Source organism: Choloepus didactylus, chromosome 18 (genome assembly GCF_015220235.1).
Source record: "Choloepus didactylus isolate mChoDid1 chromosome 18, mChoDid1.pri, whole genome shotgun sequence".
NCBI classification, from domain to species: Eukaryota; Metazoa; Chordata; class Mammalia; order Pilosa; family Megalonychidae; genus Choloepus; species Choloepus didactylus.
In genome coordinates, this window is record NC_051324.1 from 51,562,983 (window position 1) to 51,586,124 (window position 23,142).

At 40.4% G+C, this 23,142-nt stretch overlaps 1 protein-coding gene across 2 annotated transcripts in view; it reads right to left on the reverse strand.

The window, feature by feature from the left end:
• Window positions 1-23,142, reverse strand: part of DNAJC7 (DnaJ heat shock protein family (Hsp40) member C7) — a 41,972-nt gene that overhangs the window by 15,729 nt on the left and 3,101 nt on the right. For both annotated transcript variants that reach the window (XM_037808388.1, XM_037808389.1), the window contains exons 2-6: window positions 9,901-9,989; window positions 9,023-9,147; window positions 8,516-8,629; window positions 7,775-7,849; window positions 726-844 (exon numbers count right to left, since the gene is read on the reverse strand). In XM_037808388.1, the coding sequence (XP_037664316.1) occupies window positions 726-844; window positions 7,775-7,849; window positions 8,516-8,629; window positions 9,023-9,147; window positions 9,901-9,989 (522 nt within the window). The remainder of the gene's footprint in view (window positions 1-725; window positions 845-7,774; window positions 7,850-8,515; window positions 8,630-9,022; window positions 9,148-9,900; window positions 9,990-23,142) is intronic.

The window sequence follows — 23,142 nt, forward strand, 5'->3', positions numbered from 1 at the left end:
CACTGTTATTACTATTTGTTACCAATTTTTTCATTGATCATGCCTCTAATACTAATAAGTGAAAGTATTAAAAGATAGCTAGCTTCCCAGGAACTCTCCCAAACCTTCCCAGAATAAGCCACCTGTATTTATTTTTAACACACTTCTTGTGTCTCACAATCCTTTTCAGAACAGGAGTCAGCAAACTATAGCCCATGGGTCAAATCCTGCCTGCTACCAGTTTTGGTAAATAAAGTTTTATTGAAACAGAGCCACACTCATTCATTTATCTATCATCTATGGCTGCTATCTGTAATACAATAGCAGTGCTGAGTAGTTGCTAGTAGCGGACTTTTACAGAAAAAGTTTGCCAGCCCGCGGAGAAGTACTTCTAAGGAAAAGGAATATATTAAAAACAAAACAAAACAAAAAAAGCCTCACACAGCACACATCTTCTTTCAATACAGCTCAAGTACCTATGTACGCCTATATATCCTGTGGGTATTCCAGTACAATGCTGAATAGCAGCGATAAAAGTGGGCATCCTTGCCTTGTTTCTGATCTGAGAGGAAAAGCTTTTAGTCTTTCACCAGTAAGTATCATGTTAGCTGTGGGTTTTCCCCTGTGGGTTTTCAAATCTGGTCTAACCTCCGGACTACTAACAGACCATACTCACTGGACTACTCTCTAGGCTCCTGTTCTAGAGAACTGCCAGACAACATCAATACTTTGGCCTGATTTCATACCTGGCCACAGACTGTGCTTCTGGATAACGACCCAGCATAGCTAAACATTCTGCTTTGAGGATTTTGAAGCGATGGCAGGCAGGAGCAAATTCTAGGGCACGATCCATGCAGAAAACAACCTGTGGAGAGGAAGAAAGCAAATAAGGCTCTTCATCTTGGACTCCAGAAACGTTATCACTTCAATTTAGTCACAGGAAACAGACTGGCTCAAAGCTAAAAGAAGTTCCCTGGGTTCACTTTTTTTTTTTTTTTTTTTTTTTAATTTTTATTGGGATTGTTCAGATACCATACAATTATCCAAAGATCCAAAGTACACAATCAGTTGCCCCTGGTACCCTCATATAGCTGTGCATCCATCACCGCACTTAATTTTTGTTCAATTTTTAGAAACTTTTCATTACTCCAGACAAGAAATAAAGTGAAAGATGTAAAAAGAAAAAAAAAAAAAAAAAAAAAAGGAAACTCAAATCCTTCCATATCCCTAACCAACGCCCCTCAATTGTTGACTCGTAGTGTTGGTATAGTACATTTGTTACTGTTTATGAAAGAATGTTGAAATACTACTAACTGTAGTATATAGTTTGCAATAGGTATATATTTTTTCCCTATATGCCCCTCTTATTATTAACTTCTAGTTGTACTGTCATACATTTGTTCTGGTTCATGGAAGAGTTTTCTAATATTTGTACAGTTAATCATGGACATTGCCCACCATAGGATTCAGTTTTATACATTCCCATCTTTTGACCTCCAACTTTCCTTCTTGTGACATATATGACTCTGAGCTTCCCCTTTCCACCTCATTCACACACCATTCGGCACTTATTCTCACATCTTGCTACCAACACCTCTGTTTGTTTCCAAACATTTAAGTTCATCCCAGTTGAACATTCTGCTCATACTAAGCAACCACTCCCCATTCTTAAGCCTCATCCTATATCTTGGTACCTTATATTTCATGTCTATGAGTTTACATATTATAATCAGTTCTTACCAGTGAGACCCTGCAATATTTGTCCTTATGTGTCTGGCTTATTTCACTCACTATATTGCCCTTGAGGTTTTGTCATCAACCCATTTTTTTTTTTTTTTTTTTAAGATGGTTTTTTTGACACACCATACATTCCATCCTAAGTAAACAATCAATGGTTCTCTGTATGGTCACATATTTGTGTGTTCACCACCTTCACCACTATCTATATAAGGGCATCTACATTTCTTCCACAAGGCAGGAGAGAGAGTCAAAGAAGGTAGAGGCAAAAGAAAGAGGAAAAAAAATGACAGCTAGGAAGTAGCTAAAGGAAAAGTAACCTTAAATCAAAGTAGAGTAAAGAGTCAGACAACACCACCAATGTCAAGTGTCTAACATGCATCCACTATCCCCCACTTATCTGCATTTACCTTGGTATATTGCCTTTGTTACATTAAAGGAAGCATAATGCAATGATTCTGTTAGTTACAGTCTCTAGTTTATGCTGATTGCATCCCTCCCCCAATGCCTCCCCATTTTTAACACCTTGCAAGGTTGACATTTGCTTGTTCTCCCTCGTAAAAGAACATATTTGTACATTTTATCACAATTGTTGAACACTGTAGATTTCACCAAGTTATACAGTCCATTCTTTATCTTTCCTCCTTTCTTCTGGTGTCTCACATGCTCCCAAACTTCCTCTCTCAGCCATATTCACAGTTATCTTTGTTCAGTGTACTTACATTGCTGTGCTACCATCTCCCAAAACTGTGTTCCAAACCATGCACTCCTGTCTTCTCCTATCATTCTGTAGTGCTCCCTTTAGTATTTCCTGTAGGGCAGGTGTCTTGTTCACAAGTCTCTCATTGTCTGTTTGTCGGAAAATATTTTGAGCTCTCCCTCATATTTGAAGGACAGCTTTGCTGGATATAGGATTCTTGGTTGGCGGTTTTTCTCTTTCAGTATCTTAAATATATCCCACCACTTCCTTCTTGCCTCCATGGTTTCTGCTGAGAGATCCGCACATAGTCTTATTAAGCTTCCTTTGTATGTGATGGATTGCTTTTCTCTTGCTGCTTTCAGGATTCTCTTTTTGTCTTTGACATTTGATAATCTGATTATTAAGTGTCTTGGCATAGGCCTATTCCGATCTATTCTGTTTGGAGTATGCTGTGCTTCTTGGATCTGTAATTTTATGTCTTTCATAAGAGATGGGAAATTTTCATTGATTATTTCCTCTATTATTGCCTCTGACCCTTTTCCCTTCTCTTCTCCTTCTGGGACACCAATGATACGCACATTCTTGTACTGTTCTTTCTTTAAGTTCTCAGAGATGTTGCTCATATTTTTTCATTCTTTTCTCCATCTGCTCCTTTGCATGTAGGCTTTCAGGTGTTTTGGTCTCCAGTTCTTGAGTGTTTTCTTCTGCCTCTTGGGATCTGCTGTTGTATGTTTCCATTGTGTCTTTCGTCTCTTGTGTTGTGCCTTTCATTTCCATAGATTCTACTAGTTGTTTTTTTGAACTTTTGATTTCTGCCTCATGTATGCCCAGTGTTTTCTTTACAGCCTCTATCTCTTTTGCAAAATATTCTCTAAACTTTTTAAATTGATTTAGCATTAGTTGTTTAAATTCTTGTATCTCAGTTGAAGTGTATGTTTGTTCCTTTGACTGGGCATAGCTTCGTTTTTCTTAGTGTAAGTTGTAGTTTTCTGTTGTCTAGGCATCTGACCTCCTAGGCCACCCCAATCAGGTTTTCCCAGACGAGAACAGGCTCAGGTCACAGAAGGAGGAAATACTCAGTATCTGGTTTCCCTGACGGTTTTTCTTAGAGGATTGATACACCTGTGCTTTTCCGCCTGGCAGGTGCACCTGTCAGCCTGTCACTGCCTGTGTAAGAGGGTGTGGCCTGTGGCTCTCCTCCCCCAGGCTTTGCGGTCTGGTTCTGGAAAGGTGGAAAGGCCGGCAGTAGAGCTGGGCCCCTCCCTTTCCTCTTGGAAAGCTATGCCCCCTCCAAAGAGGTCATCTGCATATCAAGTTCTTTGTTTCTCTGACTCTGCTGATCAAAGTGTTTTGATTTTAAAATGGCTGAGGCTGTCTTTACTGCAAAGCGCTGCAGGCTGAAAACGGCTGAGGTTTTCTCCACAGAGAGAGAAAGGGACAGAAAAGCTCCCAGGTTCACCCGTGAGCCAGAGACAGCACCTGATCCTCTGGGTTCCCCGTCCTGAGACAGATATGTCCCCCGACTCTCCCAAGGTCAGTTGTCACCAAAAGCCTCTGTCTGCTTTTTGAGGATTCACTGTCTGTACTGAGCAGTTAACATTAAAACCCCAGTTGGAGCTGGGCTGAGAGAGTGCTGCTCTCTAGCACCGTGAGGCTTCTGTGAGGGAGGGGCTCTCGGCTCTCGGCTCTCAGCGCGGGTCCGCAGTTTTACTTAACAGATTTTATGCTGCAATCTTGGGCATTCCTCCCAATTCAGGTTGGTGGATGATGAGTGGACAGTCACGTCTGCCTCCCCACAGTTATTCCAGGTTATTTACTAGTTTTTTGGTCATTTATGAATTGTTCCAGGGGGAACTAACAGTCTTCCACTCCTTTCTATGCCGCCATCTTAGCTCCTCCCCCCTGGGTTCACTTTTGAGCAGGAGAGTGATATCAGGGTTTAAATCATATCTAATTCATTTGATTTAATCATTGAAATGAGGAAAGCAGTTGATTCAGATGTTAACAATGACATTTAGTGAGTACTTTATATATTAACCTATTTAATCCTCATAACAATTTTATGAAGTAATATTATTCCTTTATTTTACTGATGAGAAATCCAAGGCATCAAGAGATTAAGTAACTTGCTTAAGGTTGCCAAAGCTATAAGTGATAAAACCAGGACTGTAAGACTCCAGAGCATGTAACTATCCTCACCACACTAAGCTTCCTCCACAGTGAATCCTATCCATAGTGACTGTGATCAAAGCTCATATCCTTCTAGGAGAGAAGTGTTGTTAACTTGCTACTTTGCATACCTCCTCATGCTTAGTCGCATTCCTTAGCAAGACAAGGAATAGCAAAAACGACTTAGCACAGATTCATTGCCCACTATGCTATTGAAATTGCTCACCACTGCCTCCTTCCTTATGCCAGAAGCCTCACACCAGTACCCTGGTGGCCATCATTCCATCTACGTTTTAATACAGAAACATACCAATAAAAGAGTTCATTTTTAAATGGTTCTGAGCAGGCTAGATCAGATTACCATTCCCAACACATTGCTATACAAACCAAAATCCAAGTATCACAAAAACAAAAAAGGCTGAAATTAATCTTTCAGCATCATCAAGGTTCTCCATATGTTTTTCTGAATTTGTTCTCTGAGCTTATATTTTTGGTTTAGTTGCTATTTCTGAAGCTTATTAGGAGACTCTTGCTACATCATATTCTTCCCCAAGAACCAAAGACCCAGAGGAGAAGTATGGAGTTAAGTGACACACTCCCTCATGAGAGCCTGACCCTCATGACTCAAGAATCTGGCCATAGGGGTCAGGAAGAGATGAAATCCAAAACGTTAGAAGCGGAAGTAACTCAAATCTCCATCAATAGATAATGTACACATTCATCACTCATATAATGGAATACTATGTGGCTCTAAAATAGAATGAGGAAACTCTCCATGTACTAACATGGAAAGACTTCTAAGATCTAGCAAAGGAAACAAAAGCAAGATGCAGAACAATATGTGTAGCATATTACCTTTCATGAAGAAAAATAAAAACCTATATTTATATTTGTTTGCATATGCAGAATAAAGCTGTGGAAGGAAATAGAAGAAACAGAACCATGGTTACCTTAGGGGTGTGGGAACTGGGCAGACTGAAGACAAGACTGCGGGACACTCATTATTAGTTATCTTTTATGCTTTTTAGCCTTGTTTTTTTAATTGAAGTGAAATTCACGTAACATAAAATTAACCATTTTAAAGTGGACAATTCAGTAGCACTTAGTACATTCATAATGTTGTATATCCACTACCACTGTCTAATTCCCAAACATTTTCATTACCCCAAAAGAAAACATGTCCCCATTAAGCAGTCACACTACCTACACTCCCCTCCCCACCCCCAACTCCTGGCAACCACCCTTCTGCTTTCTGTCTCTATGGACTTACCTATTCTGGATATTTCATATAAATGGAATCATACGATATGTGACCTATTGTGTGTGGCTTCTTTTACTCAGCATAATTTTCAAGGTTCATCCACATTGTAGCATGTATCAGTACTTCACTCCTTTTTATGGGTGACTCATAATCCCTTGTACGTATATACAATCTGTTTATTCATTCACCCGTTGATAAATATTGGGATGTTTTAGTGCTGCTATGAATATTCATGTCCAAGTAAATGTTTAAGTACCTGTTTTCAATTCATTTGGGTGTATACCTAGGATACTTTCTAGCTTGAATATCTACCAAGAGTATCATCTGTTCAAAATTCTTTTTAAATAATGGGGAAGAAGGTAAACACCATGAGCTGTTCTGTTGAGAAGACTTTCTGCAATATCAACAGGGCAGTGACGAGGATGCCTCTCATTCAACAGCACAGTTATTGCCCTGAAGTTCTAAGGACAGTATCAGGCATTACAAAGGGTCACGGTGTTCATTTTTCCCTTCAGATGGGAAAAGAATGAGGGGAGAAAAAGGAGATAACTCAAAATTTAAGCAGCCGCACCCTTTGCCTTCACAACATTCTGTAGAGAGATGATTCTGCTCCTTATGGGTAGTGTCAGCTGGAGGCTCGGCTGCTTCACTTCCCACCCCCCACCTCCCTATGACTAGGGACAGCTGCAGGCAAAGAAGATCTTTGTTTCTTCCAAGTTCAATCTGTTTCCCCTGCCAGGATCATAATTCTTCATTTGTGACAACACCATGAGCTACAGTTGGGGGTGGGGGTGGGGGGGTGGTCTGGGATGTCACAAACAGAGTATTCTGTCACAAACTGGGGATTCTGGCTCCAGAGTGGGCAAGAGAAAAAAGAAACCAAAAGACTGCCTTTCAAGACAAAGCTTTTGCCTATGTAAACCTCAGAAAACGTGACAGGAGGGAGAATCTCTTTCCAAACATACAAAACAAAACTTATGAACCACACCACAAAGACACTGTGGCTATTAAAACCAATGGACAGAAGCTATTCCTGGGTCTCTGCATATGCTAATCAGATATATTTATCACCAAATAAAAGACCTTTGCAGTGTGTGACTTAAGAATGATCCTTACTGTCCCCTATTGTTAAACATTTATTGAGCACCTGCTATAGAGATTACTGAGCAATTACCACATGAAGCGACAACTCATTTCGCAGATGGTACCCACAAACTTTAAAAGTGATCCTAAAAATCTCTCCCTATCAGTGGTTTTAAACCTTTTTTGGGTCATTTGCCTATACTTTTGAAATTCTAGTAAAAGCTATTTCTAAGTACCCATCTAAGGAAGTACCAACTAAGGAAGGGAGTTAGGAATTATACGGATCAGGTTTAACTACTTATGATATAGAAAGATACCTAGAATTTTTATATCTTTCATGTTTCAGATATGTCAACTCATTTGGCAAGTAAATTTGCAAGAACTATAAAACAGCTCCAGAAAGGATGCACGTTTCTGTAGAAAGAACTAACTTATGGCTCCATCCCAGTTCACATAAAGCAGGAATTAAAGCCAGTTCTCATTACTCACATAGAAATGGATTACTCAAATGCAATATTTTATTCCAATCAGCTTCTCCTCTATTATTAGCCAGCAAAATTTCAGGCCTCTCTCTTACCTCAACAACAGAACTTACTCAAGTAACTAGTTATGCTTTTCGTCATAAAGCCAAATATAATTAATAAAGTAAGTACCTTAGCAAAGAAAAAACAATTTTTTAAAGAGGTAAAATAGAAAAGAAAGTCAAAACCAAATAAAGTGATAAAAATAGACAAATTAAAGTGATAATTTGCTATTCTAGATCTTCTGTACCATATCACTCCCTTAATTTATCATGCACACACAAAATAGAAATTTTGTGAGAAAGAGTAGATGTTGTACTTTACCTTCCGAAAATCCCGCTTCTCAAAATCCGTTTCTCCTATTTTCTCATATTCTAAGACTGCATTAGCATTCTTGAACTATACCAGAAAATCAGACATAGAAAAGTTTTAATGAAGTTACAGATTCAACCATAAAAATCAACAAGTCCTGGAAGAATTTTTACATTCAAGAATTTGAGTACCATGGACTTTTCACAAATCAAGTGAAGAAGATGTAGCCAAGACCCTTTAATAGAAAGCCTGAGGCTCAATCCTTGTTCTCAGTTTGAACATAAAAGTCAGGAATAGGCCTTGATATACATAAAATAAAGGCAATGCATTGCCACAGACTGAGCAGAAAATTTTAATTCCTGTCACAATATATCTGGGGTAACTGGGTGTAAATGGAGATGGAAAGTTAGAGTGAAACAAGTTTTAGCAGCTACCAATTTAATCAGGATTTGAATTTACTCAATTCTTTAACCTCACTCAAATCAGTTCCTTAAAGTATCTGTCTACCCCTGCAGCCATCTTAGAAACCCTCCAATTTTCACAGACTTTAAAAGCTGAATGAACTTAGAAATCATATTCAAAGTTCACTTTACAGATAAAGAAACTGCAAACTCAGAGAACCCATGAGATTTGGCTGTAGTCATCCAGGTGGTTCCTGGCAGATGTGGGACTGGATCTCAGTTCTGACTCTCGTCACTATTCCTCCCAAATACACCACACTCCTCTTTTAATACAGACAGGATTGGACCATACCTCCTGTTGTGCCTGAGCATTTTTGTGATCCAGTTCTAGGGCTCTCTGGAAACTGCGACATGCTGCCATGGCATTCCCTAGAGAAAGGTGGCACTTGCCCTCTCGCAGGTGCCCCTGGAAGAAGAAACAAAAAAAGGGAAGAAAAGGAGCATGATTGGTCAAGTAGAGGGAAATAAATAGCAGCAACAAACACACACATACACAAAACCAACACGGGATGAAAACGGCTAGAGCAGTGGTTCTCAACCAGGAACAGTTTTGTCCCCAAGGGTACATTTGCAATATTGGGAGACACTGTTAGCTGCCACAACTGGGGAGAAGAGGACCCTTCTGGTATCTAGAGGGTAGACACCAGGGATGCTACTAAACATCCTACAGTGCACAGGAGAGCATTTTGGGCCAGAACTGTCTGGCCTAAAACGTTGACAGTGCCAAGGCGGATAAATCTGGGGCTAGAGGAACTCAGCTGCAGCAACTCTGTCTTCCCCAAACAGCCCCATTACATACCCGGACAAAACTGTCATCCAACCTCACTGATTGCTGTGCATCTCCAAGAGCTTCCCGGAACCTTCCAAGCATCATCAAGGTGGCTGCTCGATTACCATAATAACTAGCATTTTTAGGACACATATCTATAGATAGGAAAGGCAGAAAAATGTAAAACCAAGTTCAGCATGGATCATTGCTTCAAAAGCTCAGGGCCATTTCCCTGAGAACTAAGCCAATGCAATCAAACCATAATAGGAATCCTGACACATTCTCTTTAAAAGGTTAGTCAATTTTTCACTACCTGTGCAAATGGACAGCAATGATGGTACAACCAATTTAAAAACAATTAAAAAATCATTTATACTTAGCTTTGAAGTATAATAGCTTTGAAGGAAGATCTTTTTTTTGGGGGGGGGAGCGGAGAGTCAGCATATTTATCTTCTTAATGAACTGGGCTTTATGTAATAAAATATTAAAATGAATTTGCATTAATTGATTGGGGGTGGGGAGACAGGCTGTAAGCATGTTAGATAAGAATTAAAAATATGCTGGTAAATTGAGCAAGGGGATGAAACTGAAACTTGACTATCTACAAAAGCCATTTTCTAAGATAGTAAATGAATTGGCAAATAGTTGAGATGCATTCAGGTGAGTATCTTTTTGCCATAACATCTGGAATTTCTGGAATTGCCTATAATTTGCCAAATTATCAAAGAACTATTCACTAAGGTAGAAAAAGGAATCCCTTTTATATTCTCACAAGGTCATTTGGCCCAGATTTCACACAGAAACGGCTGTCAACTTATTAGACAAAAGGCTACTTCTTAGACAGGAGCTATTTATAATGGTATTTGACAAATGAGTATTTTCTAGTATGAGCACCAGATCCTTCTCACCTATGGCTTTTGTATAATAGTTATAAGCTTCATTGTAATCCTTCTTGGCATAGTATGCATTTCCTTGTTCCTTGAAAGATTCTGCTTGCCTGAAAAGGAGAAAGAAACTCATGTTACTATATCTAGTAATAAGCTCTGTAATCTCATGGGACCAATCTTTGGTCTAGAGCCCCATGCACAGGCAGCTAAGAGTAGTGTGATATCTGAAGGAATTTGTACTTGCTCAATATGTCGATTGACCAAAAGGAATTGCTAATGAAAGAGAACCCAAGTCCTTCAGAGGCTATTTTTTGTCACCTAGATACAGTCAAACTAAATTAACAAAACAAAAAACGAAAAAAGTCACCACCTCATGCGGCCTGCCTCACCTTGCTTGCTATTCCTGCCTGTAGTCATCCTTCCTTAGGACAGGAAAATTTAGAGACTCCCTCAAAGCAACTAAATTTTTTTTTTTAATATCTATTTCCTTTCCACTGTATCACAACTGCTGTTTCTTTAGCAAACTTAGATAAAATTAGTTACAGGTAATTCCATTCAGGAGCAACTAATTTCTCCCTGTGAGATGGGTCACATCCTTAGAGTTCCAATGATTTATTCTCTTGAGAAGTCACTCATGCATTTATCACTGGAAGGACAAGCAGAGCAAAAGCAGGTGGCAAAGGAGTTAAAAGCTTAGCCTATCTATGTTTAAGATGGAGGACAGAGTTGAATGACAGCAGAGACTGAACCTGGATGACAGGGGCATATGAAGTATAGGCTGCCAGCACCTGCTATGAGAAGTACCCTCGAACGGTGTGCCTTCTGCCAGTCATATCTCTGCTGGTACCTACTGGCCCTTTACCATCCCTCCAGTACCTTCCACATCAAGCAGACAGGTAATACCAGAATTCTTTCCCTACCCCAAAGATCCATTTTTTGAAGCTGTGCCATTAAACAAATTGTAGTTTCCCAAAGGAACAATGTTACATAATTGGGAATTACATTCCTGATCAAGGAACGAGAATCAAATCAGACATGATCAACAATGTTTTGAAAGAACAAGTTAACCTCTATCAAAGATACACAAAATCATTCTATTGACCAATTTGAGTGAGTCTTTTTTTACCGAAATGATTGCTGCAAAATAACTAAAGATTTGAGTATTTTTGTTATAAGGAAGATTCTTTTTCTCTTCCTGCTCTACATAAGCGCACACACACACACACACACACACACACACACACACACACACACACAGCTCAAGCGTTGCCTGAAGTGGTAACAAAAGTCATAGTTCTTAACCTTGGTAATGGTTTGGGAGTCTATGGCTTGATTCTATGGGTATTAGCACTGGAGAGAATTGTGATTTATTTACTTACATATTTTAAACTACAAACTGGCAAAGCCACCCTCTTTTTATAGAGGTGATCCTCCCTTTCCATGCTTCTCCATCACTGTCTTGGGAAGCCCTACTAATATGAAAAGGCTGCTAGAAGAAAGGAGAAGGAAAATGGGAATGACCTATAAATGTTGACAGATATGAACTGTGATAGATACAAATCTGCTTGAATAGTTTTATTACACCAACCATCACAATGCTGAAAAGAGGTCATCTGTAATGAAAAGTCCTCAAGAAAGATCTCCCAACCGCAAGGGTTATGGGACCAATGATGGTCTTTCTACCTGGTGTACACCATCCTGTAGCTCAAAATTAAACAAAGTACTATAAAAACTGTGAGGACCTTTTCTTTAAGAATAGATATGCCAAGAGATTTGAAGAAAGGGTTTCCCCCAGCACTGAATTTCAGAAGTTGAGCCAAATTGCTGTGAAGAAATGGAGTAGTAAATTCCAAAGTAGACAGCAGGCCCAAGCTGCACCTAAGAGGATCTAGAAGACTAAATTAAGAATGTACAAATCATTAAGGAAAACCAAAAGCATCTAGGTACTTGGACAAATGCTGTGTCAATAGTATAAAGCTTTTTAGTTAAAAGTGAAATAATTTGTAGAGTTATTGAAAAGTGCCCCTTCTTTTTTGAAACACTATTCACTCTCTTGGAAGTAAGTGAGCTCAGCAGTGGCTTCTAGTAAAAATGCAAAGGATGATTACTGTGAAAGATTATTCATAATTATTAAGGCCAGGTACTTCTCCATATTACCGGTTCTAGACAACCAGTCAGGTGAATTTCATTAACCCCATTTTTCAAAGGAGGAAATGAAGGTTTGGAGGTTAAATAACTTGCCCCAGGTCAGGATGTGGACCCAAAACTGTGAGATTCCAAACTTGGGCAAATTCGACTATGCTAAGCTTTCTCTCTGATACTCACCTCTACCTATTGCTAATTACTTTAAAGAACTAATCTGTATCGCTGGGAACAGACATGAGCAATGAATATGAATTTCTTTAAACTAAGACACAAAACAGTCCCAGCATATAAAATCCAACCCCAGAACTTAATGCTGGATTTAAACAAGCTAAATGACATTCCTAACAATTAGTCATAGAAGGAGCAGGGCTCCTCCATGTCCTAAGCTCCTGTCTCTTTAAGATGTAAGACCTAGTGAACTGAACTTTGCCTCCCCCAAGAAACACATTTCATTTTAGTAAATGGTGAGTAGATTCCATTCTAGAGCAAACAAAGCGAGTAATGTAGAGTCAGCACACAGCAGAAAGAATAAGAAGAATTGTGTTGTAACAAGTTACCATGTTTTTAACCTCATACTGCTCAGCATCAGGCCAGAATTAGCTATTCCCACACAACTGCCTCATGAAAAGGACTTATTTTCATAGAAACTGGGTTGATTGACAGCTGTCTAAACAATGGGCACTTAGTGCTTTTAGACTAAACGCTTATTTTTTGACCCCAGGTCCAATGCCCAAAATGGAGTACGTCCTTCATTTAGAACCTCCCTACAAAATACAGGATAAGCTTTAACCAATGTGTCTGACCCTGCAAGATCAGCTGAGGAAAGAGTGGATCTTTGGAATCCAGCACGGCAGCAGCAAGAACTGAACAAAGCTGGATCAGGAACAATTCCAGGGTCAAATCCATTCAAGTCCTGCCCTGGCAATCTGAGAAAGGGCTGCAGCTTGTTCAAGTTCCCCTTACAGCAAAAGGACTGAAGGATGAGATGTCAAAGGCAAGGGACTGGAAAAGAAGGAGAAGAGGTGGTTAATACTGGAACTGAAGGCAATCTGATGGTGACATCATCTGTCAATCCACTCACTGCCAGGGTCAATTCAGCCAGTAGTATTTAGTCCATTTGATAACCAAGTAAGGTCACAACAGGTACATACTGAAAACACATCAGTACCAAGAAAGGAAGCATTAGGATTAGTTGAGTTCACCTGGACCAACTTAAAAAAAGGAAAGGATTCCAAAAAGGGACTAAATATAAATCACAGATTATTTTCTATGGGTAGGAAATAAAATTCAGACTAAACCTTGAAATATAACACCACAGCAAAAAACAGACTTAGCTTTAACTAACCTGATGGCCCTATGAGGAGCTACACTACATCTCTAGCACTTTTTCAGATTTTCAAAGCACTTCCAATGAAGATCCTCAACATGGCCCTCTAAAGTGGTTACAGGGATAGTATTACCTGTCCTCGACAGAGAAGAACTAGTGAGACACCTGTGGTGGCTGCAGAGGTTGCCTAACTCCTAGTCCTATGTATTCACACTAGATCCTGTTAGTGTCAAGATTTTTAGATTAAAATAATTCACCTAGTTCCTCACCAGACCCTTGGGTCAACTCTTATCAGAATAAGCTTCACAGCTCTGATTTACCTAGAGATGCTAGGAATGACTCTACCTCCACCAATCCAGGCTTTTAACTTTAATACCCAGCAAAAAAATTCTTATGAAAACAGCTATTGAAAGGTTTTTAAAAAAATCTGCCCTCTTTGGATTTATGATAGAAGGGTCCCCACAACAAGGTGAACACTGGAGGGCCCAGCCTTCTCTCTGACAGATATAAGTAAAGAGAATACATTTCACTACTGGGCTGCTTTGCTTCTTTAAAATGTTTTTATTTTTCAGAAATAACTTAGCCAATCAGAAAACTGCAGCTCTGAAAGCTTGCTCTTCCACACAATACAGGTGTTAAAATCTGTACGCCCTCTGATCATGCAGTTACATCCTCTCCCAATTTAGCACTCATTCATCACTGATGCCTCCAACAAACACTGCCAAGGGAATTATTTGGTATCACACAAGTCTTAGCAAAGCTCAGCATCATGTGATCAAATCAAACAACTTGGGCTTATGATTGCCAGCCAACTTTGCACATTTACAGCTCAGCTAAATTAAAAACACATTAAAACACCCTAGTTGACATTACAATGTGCTCCAAATTAGATGCCCTATAAAAATTTCAATTTTCTCTCTAAATACTTCCAAGTTGAACACTTAAGCAAAATCTCTGCCGCGGGCCAATTAGTCTATCTTTTAGCAAAGAAAGAATTATTCAGCAATCTTCTTCAGTCTCTACTAATGCAGGATTCACTGGGTGATCGTTTTGAAAACATCCTCACTACAGTTAGGGGTTCTCTCTGGAATTGCATGACATACCAAGTTTTTGTAGATTATTAAAACAGGGATGAGATTCTTTATATCTATACAGTACTGTTTCAAGATTTACTCTACCCCAGAGCATGAAAAATAAAGACTAGCATGATTTCACTATTTTGTAACATTAGCAACCTAGGAAATGCTGACTAGATTTTTGTATGACAAAAAAACAAACAAACAAACAAAAAAAAAATGCTGCTTTTATTTATTTCAAGTATTTTGCTGGGATAATATATTTTTAATAAAGTTCAGCTCTTTCAATAGCATTGATAATAATTTAAATTAAAATATATATAGCAGCTTGAGCAAGGTCTTTCTTTTTCTGCATTTTCTTGATGCTATTATTCCTGCAGGGGAAGAAGAATCCAGCTTTGCTAAAATTACAACTCAAGACAAAATTATTTGTTTTGTCAGAGCAGAGGAGTGTTTAGGGGCCTTTGATTTTGGATAATTTTTTATTGGCAGAAAGAACCTTAGAAAGATACCTTTCCCTTTTTTACCCCCAAAGATTCAGGCTGTTAACAATAACAGTAATTTATATTGCCAATATGTCAAATATCCTTTATGCATTCCTATTATATAATTACTACTTCCAGAAAGTCACCCTTCCTCTATGATTGTTATGCTCATTTCTTTTATTCAGACAAGTTTACTAGTTGCCCATTGATCTAGACAATTCCTCCACTCTTCAGAATTTTCAGGATCTTAGCCAATCTCAGAGTAGAAATTCCTTCCTCCTTCCCACAGTCCAAGAGTCTTGTCCCTAATGGAATGTCACATCCGACCTTCGTGACAGAGTAAAGTAAAAGGGACCTAGGAGCCTGACTTCTATTCCATCTTACATAAAGCAAGTCATTCTGTTTCTTTCTTTTTTCAATCTTCTACTAATTTAGGGGTGAAATGTCAATTAATTTAAGTTTCACATAGATAGTGGAAGCCATAAATACTCAGAACAATTGCACAAATATCCGAGTGGCTGCTAAACACTGGGTGGAAATAAAGGCTTCATAATGGTCCAGAGAAAATAGACTGTGGGCTCTATCGCACTGCCACCTGTTGGCAAATGTAGGTCACCCAGCCTCCTTTCCCCAATTTCTTACAGACAGCTTCTGCTTTCATTTTAAAGCACAATAGCACAATTAAAACAACCCCCTCTGCTCTGCCTCCATTCTCCATCCCAAAAGAGGTAAGGCGGCATACAAAGATAATGAAGAAAACTCATTAACACACCAGTTCAAATTATTTTCTGTTTGGACCTTCAGGGGAAGCCTCAGCTGGAACACAGCCAGAAGAGAGCCAAGAGGTACAAAGTGAAAACACAGATATGGCCTACACAGGGCAGTAGCGCTCTCTACTGTTTGAGTAGGGGAAGAACACCACGCAGCATGCTGAAGTTGGCTATGTCTTATTCAATGGTGGGGGGGGGGGCAACTAACCAATCAAATGTGTCCTTTCCGACAAAACTCCAATCAAATACAGGCACAGGGACGTTCCCACAGAAACAGCTGCCTCAACTGTGAGTTTTAAACTTATGCTATTTCCTTAAATGCGAGGTGTCACAACCTGTGGCATCTACCTAACATTCATTTACACCCAACCATAAAGGTAACTCTGTGAAACAAGCTTCCCTGAAGATACTCTGAGGATACAAGTCACTGGCTTTTCAGCAGTAGCCAGAGATTGGTTTTCCTAAGACATCCCCAAACCCACCACCTTCCACCCCTCAGTTCCTCATTCTGTGACATCTCCTGTTACCCTCATGGGGGCACCAGTGCCCATCAAAAACCTAGAACTGAGAAACTATAAGAAAAAGGCTGGTTTCTGAGGTTTTCTGTTATGCTGGTGGAAGGGAATGGGGGCCAGAGTGGGGAATCTGGAGTGTCAACTGGCATTTTGCTTCCCAGAGCTCACTTGGTTCCTACTTCAACCAGTGGCTGACTATCTCAGAACAAAGTCCAAGGAAGAACTCACAGGACAGAAACTCCAAGAACAAGAGAGGGTCCTGCTTGCCTCTCATACCCTCTCTGAACAGCCCAATATTTTGTCCTTCTGCATTAGGATCAGGAGAAAACGTTAACACTTTTCTTATCTATCTATCAAGCCTCCCCACAAACTGCAAGTGACATGCCAAAGAAAATCAAAATCAGAATCTGAAAGTCAAGTACTCCTCCTCCCATTATTCTGAAAAGCTTTAACCACTCATACCCCTGCCACTAGTGGGGTAAAACATGGGAACTACTGTTTTGATCTGATTAGGGAAGAAAAACTGTCAAACAGAATGAACAGATGACTGGAATAACTGCACTCTGAATCTCCTCTTACTGCTGAAATTCAGACAGTTTAAAAGAATACCTGGAACTGTGAACAACTGATTGTACACTTTGGATGACTGTATAGTATATGAATATATCTCAATAAAATTGAATTAAAAAATCAAAAAAAAAAAAAAAAAAAAAAAAAAGAATACCTGGAACGACCTCTAAGAAATTTCCACATCACTCAGTACTGGAGAAAGGGGAACAAACATTAGTCCCCATAAGGGAGAAATGGGCTCTCAGAGGGACTGTGCATCAGGCCACAAGGCACCTAGGCAGCTGTTGACCACTGTTCTCCAATCTTCTGAAGTCCTAGTGAAAGGAAGCAAAGGCAAGTGCCCAGTACCCAGCTTTCAAAAACTTTTAAAAGACTACCTTCAGTGACTAAGCTAAACTCTGATTGGCAGGAATGTCCAACAGAATTGGGCTTTGAGCCAATTGGAGTTCTGGCCGTTGGGAATGGTCTAGGCAGTAGAGCAACTGCCACTAGGCCCAAAGTTTTATCAAAATTACTCAAGTTTACCCAGCTTTGGTTAATATGTGGATCTGAACTAAAGCAATAGGAAGAGAGAGACTCTTTCTCCTCAGTTACCATTCTCCGGTTATCTTGATTATTTAACAGTTTTGCCATTTAATATCAGGGTTCAATTAATTGGCTGGTATTCAGGATTCTGTATTCCTAGGTTTATCCTTTCCTTAACCATGACTCATTTGGCCCATCCCCCATTTCTTCATCACTTAAAATACACCAAAATGAAAATGCTGAGAGCAGTGTCTCTCACTGATTTGGGCTCAAGGTCAAAGATAAATTCCCATTCAGTTTGCAGGTTTACTGAAATGTCTAAATGCCCATCCTAGAACTTTAAGAAGATTAGGGAGATAAATTCCTAAGCATTTAAAATAGGGTAAGGAAGAAGGGAGGAAAAAGGCATCTCCACAAGCTCTTCAGTTAAATAAGTACATGAATTCCAAAAGGCCCCAAGAAGCTGCAATAAAAAAATAACTACAGCAGACCCTGGGATATAAATTCAGGATTCATTCTTCCCACCAACAACGTGGAGAGAGAAAGGCAAAATCCTAATCCACAAAGGGTTTATAATACCTAGGCTCTAGGAAAGGGCCTAATAATAATTGCTCTTTCACGAAAACAGATACAGAGACAATTATCACTTCAAGGAATCAAGTAAGGATGTCCTGGCGCCTAAATTGATGGCTCTCCTTGATTCTTTTAGGCCTGACAGTCCAGTTACTACTGCTAGTTATATGCTAAGACACAAGTGTTTCCTCTACTAATCCCAGGAGATATGACCAAAGAACCTTAACTTGAGACACGATGGTAGGTCTCTTGCTAGTCACGTCAGCCACTGTTCACACAGAAGGTAAAGCAGTCAGCAACTTCTCAGGAAAACCTGAAGCTATTGCCTTAAATTAACTGAAATGTAAAACTTCCGAAATTTAACCCTCTGACTCCTAAGAAGCTATATCTGTTCTGTTGAGCAAAGAGAAATAAATAATCTTCATGCACAGAACATGATCTACTTTGGAATGCCAAATAACACATCTTTTATTTTAGCCTCTCAGCTGCTCTGTGGGAAAAGAACTGTCAGAGTGGCAGGCAAAAAAACTAAAGTACGTTTTTTTTTCTCTCTAGAGATACCAAACCTAAGAAAATAAAGTGTGTAACCATTTAAAAAGCTGCTATGATGAGGTCCTGTGTCTCGAAAGCTCCTCTTATTTCCCCTCCTGTGGGACTCTGACAACTTAGCAGTAGCAGCAGAATTCCCTTAAGCAAAGATGCAAGGAAGAAAAGACTTCTGCTGGACTCCAGCAAAAGCTCACGCGCTGGGCCTCCCATAAACAACCCAAGAGACCCACTGACTGCCATGTCACCAAGTGAACTAGTAGCAGGACTGTAACCAGAGAGACAGGAACTTGACCAAATGTCCTGTTTTAGTTTGCTAATGCTGCCGGAATGCAAAACACCAGAAATGGATTGGCTTTTATAAAAGGGGGTTTATTTGGTTACACAGTTACAGTCTTAAGGCCATAAAGTGTCCAAGGTAACGCATCAACAATCGGGCACCTTCACTGGAGAATGGCCAATGGCGTCCGGAAAACCTCTGTTAGCTGGGAAGGCATGTGGCTGGTGTCTGCAACAAAGTTCTGGTTTCAAAATGGCTTTCTCCCAGGACGTTCCTCTCTAGGCTGCAGTTCCTCAAAAAGGTCACTCTTAGTTGCACTTGGGGTATTTATCCTCTCTTAGGTTCTCCAGAGCAAGAATCTGCTTTCAATGGCCATCTTCAAACTGTCTCTCATCTGCAGCTCCTGTGCTTTCTTCAAAGTGTCCCTCTTGGCTGTAGCAGCTTGCTCCTTCTGTCTGATCTTATACAGTGCTCCAGTAATTTAACTCAGACCCACCCTGAATGGGTGGGCCAACACCTCCATGGAAATTATCCAATCATAGTCATCACCCACAGTTGGGTGGGGTACATCTCCATGGAAACACTCAAAGAATTACAATCTAATTAACACTGATAGTCTGCCCACACAAGATTACATCAAAGATAATGGCGTTTGGGGGACACAACATATTCAAACTGTAACATTCCACCCCCTGGACCCCAAAATGACATTATCTTTCCATATACAAAATACACTCATCCCACAATATCACAGAAACTTACATCATTTCAGCAACAATAGTTAAGTATAAAATTCCATCAAAATCAATTATAGGCATGGTTAGTCCTAAGGTATAATTTTCCTTTAGCTGTGGATCTGTGAACTCAGAACAAATTATGTGCTTCCAGTATACAAAGGAGGGACATTCACAGGATATACAATCCCATTGCCAAAAGGAGAAACAGTAAGGAAAACAGGGTTAACAGGACCAAAACAGTTCCTAAAACCTGCAGGACAAACTCCATTAGATTTCGAAGTCTGAAAGTCATTTAGAGAATGATGTTGCATCCTTGGGGCTTGAGAGAGCAGGAGCCTAACCCTCCCTAAGGGTCTTTTTGGCAGCCCTTTCCTCTCCAAATGCTTAGGTGAGTGCTCCAACATATCCACACACTGGGGAGACCACCTTCTCGGCCCCACCCTCCTCAAACATCGGGGCAGCTCCCAGATTCCCTTCCATCTCTGGGGCACACCCTCAACCCCTTCAGAACAGTGTGGTGGCAGCCAGGCTCTCCCCAATTCCCGGGGAATGTGCTCCACCCTCTTTGGGACCTCGGGTGGCAAAACTCTTCCAGAGCATTGAGGTGGAATGCCCACCCTCGACCTCCAGGGCAAACTCACCCTTTCCATGTGTGTGGGCTGCTCCACTCTTCCAGCCCAAGGCCTCTTGACTCCAGACTTCAACCTCCATGGCTCTGTCTTTGAAGAAATTTTTCCTTCAGTTTGTTCCTCATCTTTCTTCTCCAGTCCCGACTGGCAGCGGCTCTGTCTGTAAAGAGCTCGCAAAGATTCTGCTGGCTTTGCATGAAGCACACAGGGGTCAAAGCCATCAGGCAATAGGACTTTCCACAAATCCTTTCTGCTTAACTCCTTTTCCAATCTGGGCTTGTATTGAAACGGCGGCTTGTACTGAAATGGTGGCTGGGTTCCATGTTTGGTTATATCCTCATGTTGGGCTGTAGTTTCTGGGATTCCATCCGGAAGCCCATAATTTTCCAAGCCATCAGCTTCTGGTTTCTTTGAACCCAAGAGTTCAGTTCTAAGTTTATCTCTCTCCACTAGCATTTTACTATAAGCTGCAAGGAAAAGCCAGGGTACATCCTCCACATGTAGTCTGGAGATCTCTTCAGCTAAGTATTCCAGGTTGTTGCTTTCAAATTCTTCCTTCCATCTGATGCCAGGACTCAATTTTGCCAAATTCTCTGCCGCTTTAAAACAAGGATCGCCTTTCTTCCAGTTCGCAACAACACATTCATCATTTCTGTTCAAGTCCTGGTGTCAGAAGGAACTCTGGAGCACATTCCCAGGGAATTGGGGAGAGCCTGGCTGCCACCACACTGTTCTGAAGGGGTTGAGGGTGTGCCCCAGAGATGGAAGGGAATCTGGGAGCTGCCCCGATGTTTGAGGAGGGTGGGACCGAGAAGGTGGTCTCCCCAATGTGCGGATATGTTGGGGCACTCGCCTAAGCATTTGGAGAGGAAAGGGCTGCCAAAAAGGCCCTTAGGGAGGGTTAGGCTCCTGCTCTCTCAAGCCCCAAGGATGCAATGTCATTTTCTAAATGACTCTCAGACTTCGAAATCTAATGGAGTTTGTCCTGCAGGTTTTAGGAACTGTTTTGGTCCTGTTAACCCTGTTTTCCTTACTGTTTCTTCTTTTGGCAATGGGATTGTGTATCCTGTGAATGTCCCTCCTTTGTATACTGGAAGCACATATTTGTTCTGAGTTCACAGATCCACAGCTAAAGGAAAATTATACCTTAGGACTAACCATGACTATAATTGATTTTGATGGAATTTTGTACTTAACTATTGTTACTGAAATGATGTAAGTTTCTGTGATATTGTGGGATGAATGTATTTTGTATATGGAAAGATAATGTCATTTTGGGGTCCAGGGAGTGGAATGTGCCAGTTTGAATGTATTGTGTCCCCCAAATGCCATTATCTTTGATGTAATCTTGTGTGGGCAGACTTTATCAGTTTTGATTAGATTTCTTTAAGTGTTTCTTTGGAGCTGCACCCCACCCAGTTGTGGGTGATGACACTGATTAGATATTTCCATGGAGGTATGGCCCCACCCATTTAGGGTGGGCCTTGATCAGTGGAGCTATATAAATGAGCTGACAGGTAGAGGGAACTCAGTGCAGCTGTGAGTGACATTTTGAAGAGGAGCTACAGCCAAGAGGGACACTTTGAAGAATGCACAGGAACTGAGAGAGGAGCTGCAGATGAGAGACAGTTTGAAGACAGCCATTGAAAGCAGACTCTTGCTCCAGAGAAGCTGAGAGAGGACAAATATCCCAAACGCAACTAAGGGTGACATTTTTGAGGAACTGCAGCCTACAGAGGAACGTCCTGGGAGAAAGCCATTTTGAAACCAGAAATTTGGAGCAGACACCAGCCACGTGCCTTCCCAGCTAACAGAGGTTTTCCAGACACCACTGGCAATCCTCCAGTGAAGGTACCCGATTGCTGATGTGTTACCTTGGACACTTTATGGCCTTAAGACTGTAACTGTGTAACCAAATAAACCCCCTTTTATAAAAGCCAATCCATCTCTGGTGTTTTGCATTCTGGCAGCATTAGCAAACTAGAACATGTCCCTAAACAAGTCAGACTGTAAAAGGGCATTTGTAAGGGATGTCCCTGTCCCCACCTCTGTTAGGGCTACACAGGATTCCAGGGATATGTAAAACATGCAAAACAATCTCCCTCCAAAGCTCCTAAATCCCTACCCCACCCCATTTTCAGCACTGGAAAATCATACATAAACAAGGATTTTTTTCATACTAGGAGATACTATGTTTACCTTCCTCAGGGTACCTTATATGGCAGAAAGTCAATCTGTGACTTTTTTAAGGAAAAGGATTTGCTTTGGTTGATAGAGGGCTTGGAAATGAAACCCAAATGAAGGGCAGTCCCTACAACAGAGATTTACACTGGGAAGGATGAGTTTCTAAAATTACATATAGCCCAGGTCTCTAGACCACAGAACCACAGAACTCTTCCAAAACACAGTAAAGTAAATCCTTACAATTCAATTTAAGCTCTGAGTTGGAAGGAGTTTTGTTTCCCATTTTGCAATTCCTTAATAAAGAATATGACCAGATGATGCTTAATTCTAAGTATCATAATTTAATTCTAACAACTAATTCTAATTAATTCTAAGAATGCTTAATTCTAAGAACCAGGAAAAATGTGAAAACTCAAAACTAAGAACAGAGAGAGACTGGACTCTGAATATCCTGCCTTCTCTGATATCCCAGGGACCTATCACACTCTACCAAAACTCAGCTCCCGAAAGTTCAGAAACTTGAGGCAATGACTGTGCTAAGTTCCCTTAAGCACAAAAACTATCCACCTCCCTGAGTACCTATTACGTTTCAATAGTAGAAATCTCAGAACCCTGATTTCAGATCTCATGAATGAATTCTACATCATCACTTCAAATCACCCAGACTGACGCCAATAATGGCCAGGTATCAAAATATGAAATATGTGAGTAAAAGACTCAGAGTATTGTAGACAATCCTGAACAAAGGGATCAAAATAAACTGCAGCTGATAAGGAAAGGGCTTCATCCTCCCAGAATCTTTTTGTCAATTCTGCTTTAGGTCAGACCAAGTATGAATTACCCACAACTGTGTACCTCAAACTTTCATAACCTGCCTTAGCTTTACCCAGAATTGAGAGTG